Consider the following 16,716-nt stretch of genomic DNA (forward strand, 5'->3'; position numbering starts at 1 on the left):
CAGGCACGCACACACGGACATGACCAAACCTATAAGTCCCCCGGACGGTGTCCGTGGAGACTAATTAGACAGACCACGAAGTCAATGAGCAACATACAGCTGAAAGACTATTTTTCACATTGCGATTTTAAGCCCATTTTTATGAGAAAAGGGACATGTATATGTATATGGAGAAAACAGCAGAAGACATATTTGTAAATTGTTTGTTAAGTGACAATCATATATGCATCTCTTGAAATTTTGTGGTTATAAGGTATAACAGTAGTGTAAGAATAATGAGGTTAGAATAAGTTAGTAAAGCTAAGTTGACAGTAATTAAGATTACAAAATTATACACTAAGCTGAGGAAATCTGAATGAAATAAATGTTGAAAAGTAGCAAAGTCATGGTCATCTTTTGTCTAATACCTTGTGTAAGTTCATGAACTTTACATAAATCTTGCTATAGATTTGTTGCTAATGGGCAATAACTGTGTTTCAGATCATTTGAGAGCAATCCATCCATGACAGGTTTAAATTGTTATACACTTCTATTTAAAGCAGAGAAACTTCTCAAATAATTTTTTCCCTGTAATTTCCTGTGAGAACACATGGACATGCGTAGGACTCTATGCTGGTGCTACCTTGCAACTTGTCATGGCATTGTCTAACCTGTTCACCCCAATTTCCTGTAGACAGGTCCACACTCACCATTGATAACAATGGGTTTGGGCCATACCATGGTAGTGAAAGACTGTAACATGTGAGGTCATGGATACTTAATCTCAGGAATGTCAAAGTCTGTATATTGACTCAAGGATGTTACATAACAAATGCTTAGGGTCATCTCAAAAGTGAGAATCTAAACTATGAAATATGTTTTTTTTTATTGCTTTTGATACCCAAAAGAGCATAGAAATCTCTTATACTTTGAATCAGCCATCCTGCATATTTCTAACATTCATCAAAACCTCATTTCTGTTCCACAACTCATAAAATAGTCCACAATGCAGGATTGGTGTACATTCCAAAACTACATATATGAAAGACCCCTAAAATCATTAGTTAAAAAGGGGGGTTAGAATTTCCAAAACTATATAACCTCCGCTCCGTTTGGCTCCATTTTTCCGAATTGGAACCTTGAAACCAGTCTATGTATCGGTACCAAATATCAACGCAGTCTGTTAAGCAGTTTTTGACTTTTTGTCGTTTACGGAAATGGACGACATCAAACACCGGTTGAAACCACCTCTATATCACAACTTCCAGTTGTGATAAAAATTACGGCAATGACAAAACACATGGTTGCGTCGATGTTAAAGTACGATCTGAATGATGACTATATAACTTCACTCCGATCACAGTACAGTGTTGTTTAGACCATTGTGTAAACTGTGTAGAGACAGTGCAGACAGTCCACGGTCAAAACATGGGGCCAAAGTAAAATGAAAAAACTCAGATGCTAGGTCCCACCAGGACAATATTAAAGGACAATACTGAATTGTTGGATTTCAGTGATTTGCTGTACATTTCAGTTTTATTCTGAGAGAATGTTGAAATATTCAGAATATGTTGTGCAAACACTAACTGTGAAAATATAGTCTTGAATTCAGTTACCAGTATCAGTGTTTCTTGTCTGAGATATTTCTGGTAAAAAGGGAAACAATTATCTTGCCTTTTCTGCATCTGTGCAAAAATGCCAGAGAACCGCGTTTACCTTCGGCCAAAAAAAAATAAAAAAAAAAAATTTTCGCTCGCCGCTCCTGGAACTTGGTCCAAAAAATCTAATGAACAAGATTTTTTTTTTCTCTGGCCTAATTTATTTGAATTTGAAAACTATAAGTAGTTGGTTGATTGATTGATAAACCTGTGACTGGATCTACCCTGCCCTCAATGGCAAAGTACATGATGAAGTTGACTTATCATAGATCAAGATGGCTTTTTATTCAGAACATGACTGTGCACCACAATATTCATATTTAATCCAATGCTGGTGTCAGGAGGAGGTACAAAGCCTTTCCTCTTTTTTGGTCTTTAATTAGAACATGATAAAATCAATATATATCATATGCAGTCATGCCCTACAATTCTACAATTTCTTGTATATTGGTTCTTTAATGTGGCGTTTCAGACTCTTCCAAGCCATTGTAGTAATTTCCTTGACGTATTCATTGGTTGGCTGCTTTTGAAGTTCAAATGATCCCACCACCGCTACCTGTGCCATGCGTGCCAAAGTACAGACTTCTAGCTGTGCTCGCTCTTGGTCAGTCAAAGAGAATTCAGTTTCATATCCTGCCAGCACTCTCTCTGCTACCAATGACGGATTTTTGGATTCTTCCATCACGAAATGTGCTGTTGTTATGGCGATTTCGAACATAAAGCAAGAAAATGTTACATCTCCAAAGTCAATTAATCCAGTAATGGCGTGAGTATGCTCAGAGGTCACAGATTTGTCAATGTCATTTGGCTGAACAATGACATTAGCTGCTCTGTAATCACCATGTATAATTCCTGCAAAGTAACAAAAATGCATGATCTCTGAGAAACATTCAACGACATCTAACATTTGGCAATGTTTCACATCAATGTTTCCCATTTGGCAATGTTTCACATCAATGTTTCCAAAGAAGTCTGCCAAAACTCACTGATGTTAAATGGAGTGGGGCACCCAAAATTAGAATTGGGAACCAAGATGCAAACATGTAGTTGGCTGAAATGAACTGGTGCTCACAGCTACCTTTCCAAACATCTAGTACCTGTCCGATAGCACTACTTCCAGATGATCATGACTTGACTCTCTGCCTGATCAGAAGTTGTAAGGTCACCTATTAGTAAATGCTAGTTTATCTCATTTGTTTTTTAGTTGAATTTACATTTTGCAGTTTACAAATAGGAATCGGTCAAGGTCAAATCACTCTCATGACATGATTGTAAACGACACTAAACAGCCTAACACAAATTTAAAAAAAACTTTCAATGTCATTAATATGGTTACTGGGGTAAAGTTGACTTTTATTTTCAGATTCAGATCTCAGATTCAGATTTGACCTTGACCAATTCTCAGATTCAGATCTAAGATCTCAGAAACTTGACATGCCTCACACAGGCCCATATTGAAATCTTTGAACTCTCAAACTATCATGCACAAGAATTGGTGACATGAAAACAAAAATGAAACATAATTTGATACAGAAAGCACAACTCCACATCAACAGTAAACATTTGAAACATTATTAGCTCGTGATGTCAGAAGTGATCTGGCACATCATTTTCTGAAAGAAACAGGTCACATATGTTACCTTTATGAAAGCTGCTGTAGAGAGGTACAACATTATCTTCAAATGACTTCAATACGGTCAAAACTAACTGCCTCTGGTCTTCATCACAAACTTCTTGTATGTAATTTTTTAAAGCACATACATTTTCCATTCTCCACTGGCCTTTTTCATTTTGAAGCCCACAATGCTCAAATCCCTATGTACAAAACGAAATAGTTAAAAAAAATACTGAAAGAAAAAAAGACTTCATGATAATTTTAACTCTTTTCATGCTATCAACCTTTGAAAGAATATATAACTTTTGACTCATTTGTGCTTTGTGGAAAATATGTTTAAAGTATGTGGTTCAGACATGTCAGACAAACTCCTCCAGATGGACGAACAGACAGACAGCACATGAACTGTAAGTCTGCATCACCCGTAACTTCAACAAACATGCAAAGTTATTGTATCATAAAAATGCTAACAATTAATCAAAAGCAGTTGCCATATCCTATGCACATTTTGATTTGAAATAATGATCAAGTAAATCAGTTAAACAGGAACTTCCCCTATAAAAGCGGGTTTATGGTAAATCTATGCAAATGTAAAAAAGCCACGCTAACTGATCGGACTTGCCATGTTTGGTCCAAGAATCCTATAATTTTGCCATGTTTCAGGCGTTCATGGTCATTGAATCTCACATATGATGTCTCTGAATATATAGCGACTAACATACTTGAGTCGAAAATAAACTGGAAACATAGAGTCAATGTCCCTGAAGCTACTTAGACGTCAATGGTATATAGGACGTACATAGCATAATACCTGATATTGTGAGTGCAGAGATCCTTTGGCAATATTGAGTTTGAATTTTCAATTTTTAGGTAGATTTTATTTGTTTCTTTGATCAAAGTTTACTACAAGTTGATACCATATATGACCATGTTACTGTCAAAGTTTTCAAAACTCTCTTACAAAGTTAAGTATCCGGGGTTGGTATAGTTCATTTGAGGTCAGAGACTAAAACATACAAAATTATCCCCTAGTTTGAATAAATTATATGGCTTATGTACACAACAGCAAAGCTATCAGACAAGCAGCTTTTGAGAACTTTTGTTTTACCAAAACTGGCAATAATTGCCCCCAAACACAAAATTAAGTATTTCCTAACTATATGAAATTATCTCATTAGAGGTCATCTTAACGGACCTTTTACCAAAAAACAAAGCTGTCTGACCAGCAGTTTTGACAAGCAACCTAACAGCTGATAGAGCTTCGCTGTGTAATGTAGAAAATAACTTTTTGTGACGCATGTATTGATGAAGAAGGTGGATATCTTTGATAGCTCATTTCAGGATGGCCTGACCAAGAAATGGCAAAAACAGCTGCAAAAATACAAAATTGAAGATTTCATCATAATTTCAATATATCACATTAAAATAAAACCTAGGAACCTATATACAAATATCAAAGGTATCAGACAAGTAGTTTTAGAGAACAAATTTTTTGACCAAAAATGGCAAAAATTAACCCAAAAATACAAATTTGCAGATTTCATCATAGTTTCAATGTATCATATTTAGTTAATCCGTAGGAACCTGTATAAAAAATATTAAAGCCATCAGACAAGTAATTCTTGAGAAACAAATATTTTTACCAAAAATGGCAAAAATTGCCCCAAAAACACAAAATTATAGATTTCATCACAATTTGAATATATCATATTTTGATCATCCCTATAAAGCTGTATACCAAATATCAAAGCTATAAGACAAGTGGTTTTATGAAAAACAAGTTTTGACCAAAAATGATAAAAATTGCCTTAAAAATACAAATTTGCATATTTCTACACAATTTGAATAATCTTGATATTGGTTCTCTCTGGGGACCTATATCCCAAATATCAAAGCTATCTGACCAGCACTTTGGAAGAAGAAGATTTTTAAAGATTTTTTGACAAAAAATGACAATAATTGTCTTAAAAATACAAATTTGCATATTTCATCACAATTTGAACAAATCTAAGTTACGTCATTGTTAGGGATCTGTACACCAAATATTAAAGCTGTCTGACCAGCGGTTATGAAGAAGAAGATATTTTAACCCAAACTCTTTTTTTTTGAGCTAATTTGCACATTTTCAACAATATCAAAAAAGGAAAAAGAGTTTCTCATAATCATATTTTGCATCTACACGTCAAATATCAAGTCTGTAAGTACTGCGGTGCTCAAAATATTAGAGTGCACTGACATCCTCACAAACAGGCTTACATACATACATACATACATACATACAAACTGATGCCAGATGGATACCAATCCCATTAGCTTCTATAGACTATAATCTATAGTAGCTACAAATGTTCCATTTTTTGTTGGAGAATGCATATGTTTCAACATGTGTTCCCTGTACGACCATTTGACCCCTCTTTGCACATGTCATGAAAGTGCCCATGATGATTATTCAAATTTCTTTTACAGTCATAGTGATGCTATGAGAATTCAAAAACTCCCGCCAAGCGTATGCAAATAGCTGCGTCATCAGTAATCCCCATATTGTGCGCCCACGGTCCTGTAACTTCCCGTTCAAGAATACTGCCACAATATAGCACTTGTAGATGATATGTTGTTACCCTGTGGTTCCCGCTGTGTAAAGCAAAGTTGTTCCCACTGATTTATTTTACTGAGAGCTCAAGTTTACGTACAATTTATTGCACATTTGCATATTTGTGACAAAAATCATGGGTACAAATACACCAATGTCAATAACTTTATCTGTAGAAGCAATTACATCATCTACTGTTGTGGTCTCGCAGATATTTTCAGGGGAGACTTTGGGGAATATAACCATGTATTTCTGCATTCATCAGCCTTGCTAAACATAGGGCCAATGTCCCTGGGCTAGAGGGGGTCTACGTGCACCCCCCCCCCCCCCCCCCCCCCCCCCACAGGATAACAAACCTGTATTTTTCAGAAGCCTTGGGATCCCTAGAATACGAAATGGAATTTTAACAGAAAAAATATAGGGATGGAATAGCTGTTATGGTCATGTTTTGAAGGGTACCGCAAAATCACGATTTTCCAAGCCAAATGCATTTTCGTCAAATCTGTCTACACTGTGATTTTGCAGTACCCTTTCAAAATATGACTGTTATAGCTGTAGATTCCCAATATTTTTTCTGTTAAAAGTCATTTTCATATTTCTGACATGTCCCTGTACCAGATAAAATAGATTTAATAGCAAAAATGGCCAGATATTTTGTGTCAAGCTAAAAAAATTGTAGAATTTGGTTTTAGCTATGACTGAAATTTTCAATGTAAACTTTGGGGTATGGGGTAAGTTTTGGTTATATATCATGAAAACTATAGAAGATATTGCATGTTACAATATGTCATTTCAAGATTAGCAATTATCTTTCTAATGACACCTAACAAGCCAGGTTATATTCAAAAACAAGCTCAGCAGATAACTTGCAGGAAGACAGTTTGAACAAAAATGCATGCAATCTGCAACACTGTTATTTTGCGGTACCCTTCAAAATATGACTGTTACAGCTGTAGATTCCCAATATTTTTTCTGTTAAAGTCTATTTCATATTTCTTACATGTCCCTGTACCAAATAAAATAGATTTAATAGCAAAAACGGCCAGATATTTTGTGTCAAGTTAAAAAATTGTAGAATTTGGTTTTAGCTTTGACTGCAATTTTCAATGTAAACTTTGGGTAAGGGGTAAGTTTTGGTTATATATCATGAAAACTATAGAAGATATTGCATGTTACAATATCTCATTCTGAAGATTAGTAAATTATCTTTCTAATGATACCTAACAAGCCAGGTTATATTCAAAAACAAGCTCAGCAGATAACTTACAGGAAGACAGTTTGAACAAAAATGCATGCAAATCTGCAACACTGTTATTTTGCGGTACCCTTCAAAATATGACTGTTACAGCTGTAGATTCCCAATAATTTTTTCTGTTAAAAGTCTATTTCATATTTCTGACATGTCCCTGTACCAAATAAAATAGATTTAATAGCAAAAACGGCCAGATTTTTTGTGTCAAGCTAACAAAATTGTAGAATTTGGTTTTAGCTTTGACTGCAATTTTCAATGTAAACTTTGGGGTATGGGGTAAGTTTTGGTTATATATCATCAAAACTATAGAAGATATTGCATGTTACAATATCTCATTCTGACGATTAGTAAATTATCTTTCTAATGATACCTAAAACAAGCTTCAAAAACAAGCTCAGCAGATAACTTATAAGAAGACAAATTTAACAAAAATGCATGCAAATCTGCAACACTGTTATTTTGCGGTACCCTTCAAAATATGACTGTTACAGCTGTATAGATTCCCAATTTTTTTTCTGTTAAAAGTCTATTTCATATTTCTGACATGTTCCTGTATCAAATAAAACAGATTTCAGACAAAGCATTGCAGTTTTTGTTATGCCTAGCTAAAAATTGGAAGAATTTGAGATGTACTGTAATTTGCAATGTTAAATTTTGGGGTAAGGGTAAGTTTTGGTTATATATTGACAAAAACTGTAGAAGACATTGCATAGTGTATATGTCATCTTAAAGAAGAATAAATTCCCTTTCTAATGATACCAAACAAGTGAGGTTATGTTAAGAAATGAGCTCAGCACATGACTTACAAGAAGACAGATTTGACGAAAATGCATTTGGCTTGGAAAATCGTGATTTTGCGGTACCCTTCAAAACATGACCATAACAGCTATTCCATCCCATATTTTTTCTGTTAAAATTCCATTTCGTATTCTAGGGATCCCAAGGCTTCTTAAAAATACAGGTTTGTAATCCTGGGGGGGGGGGGTGCACGTAGACCCCCTCTAGCCCACGGACTAAATGTCCCTGAAGCTACTATATAGACATGGATACAAAATTTTCCTGACTGTATGAAATTATCTCACTAATAAGGTCATCCTATCGATCTGTATACGGAATATTAAAGCTGTATGACCAGCAGTTTTGAAAAAACAAGCGAGCTAACAGTCGACAGAGCTCCGCTATGTATGTAGAGAATAACTTTTTGTGACACATGTGTTGATGATGAAGGTGGATATCTTTCATAGCTCATTTTAGGATGGCTCGACCAAAAATGGCAAAATAAGCTGCAAAAATACAAAATTGAATATTTCATCATAATTTCAATATATTACATTAAGATAAAGCCCAGGAACCTGTATACCAAATATCAAAGCTATCAGATGAGTAACATTTGAGAAACAAAGATTTTGACGAAAATGGCGAAAATTGACCCGCTAATACACAAATTGAAGATTTCATCAAATTTCATTATATCACACTAAGACAACCCTTACTAGCAACCTGTATACCAACTATCAAAGGTATCAGAAAAGTAGGTATAGAGAAACAAATTTTTTGACAAAATTGGCAAAAATTAACCAAAAAATATAAATTCGCAGATTTCATCATAATTTCAGTATTACATATTTAGTTCATCTGTAGGAACCTGTATACCAACTATGAAAGCCATCAGATGAGTACTTTTTGAGAAATTTTTTTTGGCAATAAATGACAAAAATTGCCCTAAAAATACAAAAATGAAGATTTCATCATAATTTGAATATATCATATTTTGATTATCCCTCTGAACCTGTATACCAAATATCAAAGCTGTTAGACAAGCGGTTATGATGAAATAAATTTTTAACCAAAAATGACAAAAAAATTCCTTAAAAATACACATTTGCATATTTCATCACAATTTGAACAAATCTAAGTTGGGTTATCCCTAGGGACTTTTATACCAAATATCAAAGCTGTCTGACCAGCGGTTGTGAAGATGATTTTTTAACCAAAAACACCTTTTTTGTGCTAATTTGCATATTTTCAAAAATATTAAAAAATGAAAAAAGAAACTTTTTCATAATCATTATTGCATCCAGACAACAAACATCAAATTTGTAACTACTGCTCTTCTCAAAATATTTGAGTGGAAGGACATCCTCACAAACGGACATACATACATACATACATACAGACTGATGACAGACGCCCGACGGATATACCCATCCCAAGAGCTTCTATAGACTATAGTCTATAGTAGCTAAAAACCACTTTGAATTCGTTTGTACACACTCAATGCGAATGAACTTACGTCCAAGCCCAAGTACTACAGCAACATCAGCAATGACAATTTGATTCATTATAGTAGCAATAATAATAATAATAATAATAATAATAATAATAATATTTTTAATAATATTTACTTTTCAATCATAAATCATTATTCTCTATGTCAGTATAATTCATTTACCTGTAGTGCCTTGTGCATCCTACCAAGATAAGCACCGACTGAGTAGCACTGTGGGAGGGATATTTCTTTCAACTCGTTCAACGGAACTCCGTGTATATACGTTTGCAGGTATATTGCATGCTCAGCTCCTCCTAAAATGTAATATTTAAATAGTTCTAAAGATTACTACCGGTACAGGCACTTTCATCTGTGGAACTGATGAAACTCACATGAGATTGCTGTAATGATGACTTAATTGCTTTTTGATTGCTCATGGAATGTCTAACTAAAGAAAACATGTTTCTTAAGCCTTATGGTATTTACCTGTACCAGCAATATGATGATGTTAATCATTTGTAAAACCTAGGGAAACAACACTATCAGTGCATTAGGCAAAGCGACAAAATATTTAAGTAAAATATTATAATATCACGGTATTACAATTTATGACCCTAGGCACATATTGACTTGGCTAAAACTAGCTATCATTTCAGCCATAGGATAATGACATACCACAGGATCATGAACATGTGGTAACCTTGAACTCAAACAATATATAGCACAATTAAAATATGTGAATCATAAACCTGTGTGTACTGCATTTGGCCAACCAAATAATCTGCAGACAAATCTGAACATTTTTCTTTGAAAATTGGATAATTGTGATGCAAAACAAAAAAGATGCATAAACCGCTGCAAATGCCTTCAGTTTTTTCAAGTCATCAGCTTTGGCAGAATATAAGCTTATAATAAGTTATAATATTCAGCGAAATTTAGGCTTACAAGACAATGAAATTATCCATGTACATTAGCTTTGCAGATTTCCTCCAATGCCTTGAAAAGAATATTATTTGCACCTGCAACCCATTGAAATACACATACTTGCAATTGTTGTGTCTCAGTCCATTTTTCATTATGGTGGACCATTTGATATCCTTGGGGGGGGGGGGGTGTCCTGGAAGATTGATGAGGTAGCATTATTTTTTTACCTGATCTATTGTACATTATTTTTTCCACTCTCCCACCTTCTTTTGTCACTAAGCTTTGTCTGGCTGATTTTTTTTCATTGATATTTGCTGGGAATCTTTTTTCGAAAATCTTCCAGACCCCCCCCCCCAAGACATCAAATGGTCCACCTCTTATGGTTCTGTCATTCTAGTTTTAGTGAGAAAAGGGGATACACTTGATCAGGGAGTAACCATAATGTCAGTTTGGCCTGATTGAAGGGATACAGTTGGTCTTTTTCAGATTTTTTCTTGGATTTTGTTTGATATATGCAAAGTAGTTTGTGTTGTTAACTCAAACATGCTGAAATACTTGTCAACTGTGTACAACCTCAACACTGCTGCCAGACGAGATTTACTTTCAGCAAAACATTTAACTATGTACAAGTCGCACCATGCATGGCTGAATATACACTATTATTGACTGTTTGGCCATCTTATAGCTTTTGTAATGAAGTCTTAATTGGCGTTGCATTAGTAGATTAAGGATAGCAGCTATCCCTTAAAATGTGGTACTGTTTATTTGTCATAGGAAAGCAAGTGGCAATAGGAAAATTCATTTTGTTTAGAGGTCTTAATCAAAATCATGTTTGTATTCAGCAAAGAGGTAATCTTTTTTGCACTTTTGCAGTTTAATGTACCATTGTCGTTTTGTACAATGAATGACTCTGTACAAGTATTTCATCTTTTCTTGATACTGTAAAACAGTAAAAAAAAGAATGACTCTTGTCTCTTTAACAGAAAAGAATTAATCTTTCCTTACCTGGAGTAGCATGTTTTGATAGATAATTTCCATTCAGCATTTTGACTGGTTTTGGACAACTTATGCCATTCTCTTCAAGATACAATAAAATGTCAATCATTCCTTGCATAAAACCTTCATTCGAGGAATCCTTTGCGTTGATAATCTTCATGGTGTAATCCAAAATTCCGTCAGAACCATCGGTTACAGTGATACGGAAATTCTGGTCCAGAAAGCTGTCTAGTTCTGTTACATTTTGAACATTTAAGCCATACAGTCTCGCTACCAGCTGTTTTGCTTCTTCCGCGGTAAAAGATGGTGGTACCTGGTCTTCATCTAGGGTTATCTTGTGTTGGGTTTCTGGTGATGGTTCGCTTTGCTTGCTCCTGTTTTCAGTCATATCTTATCATTAAGCTAAAAACACTGAGAAGTATTTGGTGTTTCCAGTCTGTCAAATAATAATAATTATTATAACAGTAAGGCCAAAGAAAAAAAATTGTGCTGTTTCGTTAACCCGACCTTCCCTATTTTTTGCCTGCCTACCCTTTTTTAGAGCTACGTAAACACAGAAGTAAAAAAAGAAAGAAAAATCCCCGCAAAATCACACGTTCGTTACCTGGCATTTGATTTTACCTGAACGAGGACGTCTTTTATGTATGATTATGTATGATACGTTTTTCTGGAATGTTATGGCCATTGTCTGATCGCCCAGAACCCCTGAAATGTGCATATTTAAAAATAAAAATATGTTGGAAAAAAATCCCTGCCGACCTACCTAACCTATATTTGAAAACCCTGTTATCGAAACGGTACAACTTGTTTTTTGGCCAAGCATAAACAGTGATAATAATAATAATTATTATCATTAGTACTGCAGTAAATCTTGAACGAAGTTTCTAAACTTACTTTTGATATACATGTTGCGGTGGTAAAGGGGGTGGTTGTCTTGGTTCTGAATAACAGGAAACAGGTATACCCTGGCCACTTAAACCGACAAAGCACAAACTCAGCATAATGCTTGGAGGACGTCAAAAGTCTACATTTTTAGCCAAACAGTGAAAGCTATTTATAAAATGATGGTAAAAGTTTACATCAAAGCCCTGGCACTTGCGAATTGTCTCACTCACTGTGGGTTACGCCCAGCTGAGATTCCAGACATTTTTATGACAAATACGCTTAAAAACTCTATCCTTGCACTGCATATAACGTTTCTTTTAAAACAAAATAAAAACTATCAAGGGAAGTAACACCTGTCTGTAGCTCCCTCCCCCAAAAAACATATGAGTTGAAAATGTCCATCCCCGCCAATGAATATTCCCCAAACAATAAAGAACAATATCCCCGCTTCATTGCCTGACTGCCCGGTGTCCACTACAATTTATTATTATAAAAGTCGCCATGGCCCACTCCCTTCCTGCCGATTTCGCGCTAATGATATAGAAACTGCACGACCGCCAGTAATATAGCTGCATAGCATTGAAAACGTAGTCGCCTGCCATTCATGCTTGTCTGCTATGTATTTTGACGGCCTCCGTTGTTTATCGAACCGCAAGCAACTGTTTTCAATGCTACGGGCCCCATCCCACTTTTCGCATATATATAGCTTAAATGCGGCGCACCCACACCGTCACCTTGGCACGTGACACCAGGTTAAGCTACTACGCTATATCTGTAGTTCCCGATTCAAATCACGTTTGAATGGTGTAGTATCGTCTAGGCTTCAAAACTAGAAGGTTATTTTTACCCCCTTTTTTGTGGAGGGACCGTGCCTTGACCAATCAAGGCCAGGTCGACCAACGCGCACTGACAGTGTAGGGTCGTTTCGTTCGAAATCATGGAAATTCGGCCAGAAACCTTTTAAATGTGCATTTACCGGAATATACCATCCATCATATACTCAAAGCAGTGACCCTGAAGCGAGAGTAATGGTGACAATAGCATTAGAAAATCGTAGTGACCTTGTGACCTGTTTTAGCACTAAGAGGTCACCTCAGGTCACGTCTGTTGAATTTTTAAAATCGACTGTGATCATATGCGCATGCGCGTTCACGTTTCAGCTGTTTGTGACAGCTCCCTTTTTTGAACTTTTTCATTTTGACAATAGTGAAAGAAATGGATTCTACTGTTAACATTTGGCGAATAGGTTGCGATGACTAGCGTTGGCATGCTATAGCTTAGTACAGCCATCACAGCACTGTATGTTACTAGTACTACTTTATAAGTTGAGTGAGACGTGCCCCAGCCATGGAACTTTCAGCTCCATGCCCTGACAAGTCTGTGGGCATTTAAACATCAAAACAGAGTAAATTGAATTCGAATTATTCAATTCTAAGAACGAAGACAGAAGCCCTCAGCCACTAGCTTTAGAAGGAATCTTAAAACTTACTTATTTACTGGAGCGTTAACTTCAGAACTGTTCAGCGCTAGCGCCTCTGAACTATGGATACATAGGATACTGGCGCTTTATAAATAATTTGATCGATTGATTGATTGAAGAAATAACACACTCAGCAGACTATCGTGTTAGTGGTGAGGTGATCGCAAAATTGAAGCAATATACTTTAGCAGTCTGTTACGTAGATCAGTCGTGGTTGGAACACGATAGCTCAACCAGTAACTGCTGCCGAGAAAAGCCAGGCAAACTTCAAACATATACAAGGCCAGTCTTTGACGACTCACCGATGGATATGTCTGCGATGTGCTGTACTGCCGCAGTATGTAACTTCTACAGTGTGTAACTTCTACAGCACTATTCTCAACTATAAAAACCGGAAGCTACGCCACGACCACGACTGGCGAGAGTCTACTGTGTGGGTACAGCTGGCTTTCCGTCCTTCCTCGTGTGAACTGTATGTCGACCTGCGACCTGCAGCTGGTAAGGCCGCGTTCAAAAACAATTGTGGGGGAGGGGGGCCGGAGGAATTCTGGGGGTAGTCGAGGGGGGGAACTTGAAAGTTTTGCTCGGGGGGGGGGGGGCCTGAAAATATTTGGCTCCCAACATTTTGATGTAGTCGAAATGGTTCTAATGTTAGTGATAATAATCAAAATCTAGAACCATTTTGTCGCATTTTATGACTTTAGGCCCTAATATTGAAAAAATCTAAAAATGTATGAATGCCAGTAAATTTTCATAAAAACAACAAGTTGCCTTGTAATGGGGCAGGAGCAGCAACTGTTGATAATTTTGTCAATATTTCTATGCAATGTATCAAATACAGTATCTTTGTGTCTCTGTACAGCATGCTGAAAAACACAATATTCAGTTTATCAACAAAGCCTGTCGTCTAAATTTAGAGTTCAGACTGAAAGTTATTTGTCAACGATACAAATGCACGGTAGGCCTACACGTAGGCTGTGTTGGCAAGTTGAATACTGGGCAGCTCAACATGCAGTATTGCTGCAGTTTCGTAGCCCCGCAACTCCCCTTGAAATGCTTTTGTGTTGGGGATGTGGCTCCCCAAACCCAACACAATATTTCAAGGGGAGTTGCGGGGCTACGAAACTGCGGCAACATGCAGTAGGGAGTAGAACAAGAACGCAGTTGTATATCCTGAACAAAAATATTGTCAAAATACCAGGTTAATGCAGCTATACTGCCCTGCTAGTGCCTGCGGGCAGTGACGCTGTCACTGCATACCGGTGATCTGCCAACTACGTAGGCTGCCAACTACCAAGGGAGACAAAATTAACATCTGCGCATGCGTATAAGATGACGTCACTCCTATTCTAGCTGAGTTCAGACCATCGAGTCTCGAGGGTCTATGGTTCCCGCATGCTAGGTCTGAAGACCATACGGGTAAATGTTGCTCCCCGTTTTGCGTTTGCTATCGGTGGCAGAATTGCATGGTATAGAGAGTATGTGAAATTGTTCATCAAGATACATTACACATGTTCAGTCCGGTTATGTCCATATAGAGGATACTATGATTGACCAATCAGCGAACCTATCGTCGCAACGTCAGGAATAATTAACCATGCAAACCTAGGCTCGCAGATTGCAGCGAGTTCGGCACTTTTCGGCTTGATTTCATCCTTTATTTTTAACACTGGGGAGTTTTTAGATGTAGACGTTACGCACAATGTTTAGTACGGTCGAGATGGTGACCGATACAAGTGGTTAGTACATCGAAAATTACTTCTTTGGATGATTTTCCTGGCCACGTACCGCTCCTAGAAATCAGGATTTGACCCCTGTAAATCTATAGTAAGTTATTTGTCGCCAAATATCGCCTATTTTTGGTCGAATTTCGATTTAACCTTGCCATCTGTAGTGTAGAGAATGTTTCAAGCTTTGCAACGATGGGTCAACTGTTCTTGTCGGTCATCGGAGCACGATGGAGCACGATATTTTCGATCACCGTGCATTTCCCAGTACGATTGACCCTTCGCTCAGAAAAACGCGCGCCGGATCAATCGCCGAGAAGTTAACCAAAAGCTGGAAAAGAGCATGAAAAACGTCCAGTAACTCTTTCTCGAACATGGTCAAGGGTAAATAAACCCAGAAAACTATTCCTGAAGAAATCTTACAATTTTTGACACGGTAGAACGTCGCAAACCGACTCGGGCTGAGACACTTCCAGGTAGCCAACAGTCTCACTCGATCGGTGGATCTGTCAGGTCAGATCGCGATGTCAGCATAATATTTCAAAGTGAACCCACTTAACCTTTAACCGTCATTACATATACAGTATGTGATTGGTTCTTGCCTTAACCTCATTACATATACGGTACGCCATTGGCTTATCCCAACTATCCTCTATATGGACATAACCCGGACTGATGTTACTGCAGTAAACACTTTATATTGGTCTATTTCTACCTATTTGAGTTATTTATTTAATTTATTCATTTTATTTTTTATCGTAAATCAATCACCAGAAAATATTTAACGCTTGCCCCCCCCCAACAAAGAATTGCTTCCTACGCCCCTGTAGTAGTGTGATCCTAAGTAAGGAAAACCGACCAGGTTTGATGAGCGATCCATAGCGAACCCCGGGCCCCCATCGAACTTGAAGTGCACGAAATCTGCGGCTGCATGTGAATCTTTGGGAAATGTGTAAAGGCATTTTTAATTTTACAACAAAACACCATTTGATACAGAGCCGTACACGTGTCAGTTCTGTTCAAGCCCCCTGTGGTCAAGCAACAATTATGGTGAGCATTATTTCAGCATTGCTGATATTGGTCGATTTCCAGGCAAAGTTCTCCGTAGCCGGGCACCCTATCTAATGTTTGATGGGAACAAAATTGTCATTCTTCTGAGAATTGAAATTCAGAATTAGTTTTGTTTCGACCACAGAAAGTTTGCCACGAAAAAAAAAGGTGACATGTAGTGCATCATGCGTTACTTTATCTAAATACTTATTATTATTATTATTATTATTATTATTATTATTATTATTATTTAAGTTTACAATTCTGATTGTTAGTTAGCTAATTGAATGT

General features: G+C 36.8%; 1 protein-coding gene across 4 annotated transcripts in view; it reads right to left on the reverse strand.

Moving 5' to 3' along the window:
* Nucleotides 1-1,071: 1,071 nt before the first annotated feature.
* The window catches only part of LOC139116144 (hydroxylysine kinase-like), a 59,089-nt gene continuing 43,444 nt past the window's right edge, over nt 1,072-16,716 (reverse strand). The window contains exons 1-5 of one of the 4 annotated variants that reach the window (XM_070678688.1): nt 14,847-14,925; nt 11,293-11,719; nt 9,547-9,677; nt 3,278-3,452; nt 1,072-2,489 (exon numbers count right to left, since the gene is read on the reverse strand). In XM_070678688.1, the coding sequence (XP_070534789.1) occupies nt 2,068-2,489; nt 3,278-3,452; nt 9,547-9,677; nt 11,293-11,671 (1,107 nt within the window). In that variant the 5' untranslated portion in view covers nt 11,672-11,719; nt 14,847-14,925 and the 3' untranslated portion in view covers nt 1,072-2,067. Of the gene's footprint in view, nt 2,490-3,277; nt 3,453-9,546; nt 9,678-11,292; nt 11,720-13,657; nt 13,913-13,950; nt 14,142-14,846; nt 14,926-16,716 lie in introns of those variants that run through there. The other 3 variants (XM_070678686.1, XM_070678687.1, XM_070678689.1) reach the window with 3 other exon arrangements.

This window comes from Ptychodera flava, chromosome 17 (assembly GCF_041260155.1).
Source record: "Ptychodera flava strain L36383 chromosome 17, AS_Pfla_20210202, whole genome shotgun sequence".
In the NCBI taxonomy this organism is placed as follows: Eukaryota; Metazoa; Hemichordata; class Enteropneusta; family Ptychoderidae; genus Ptychodera; species Ptychodera flava.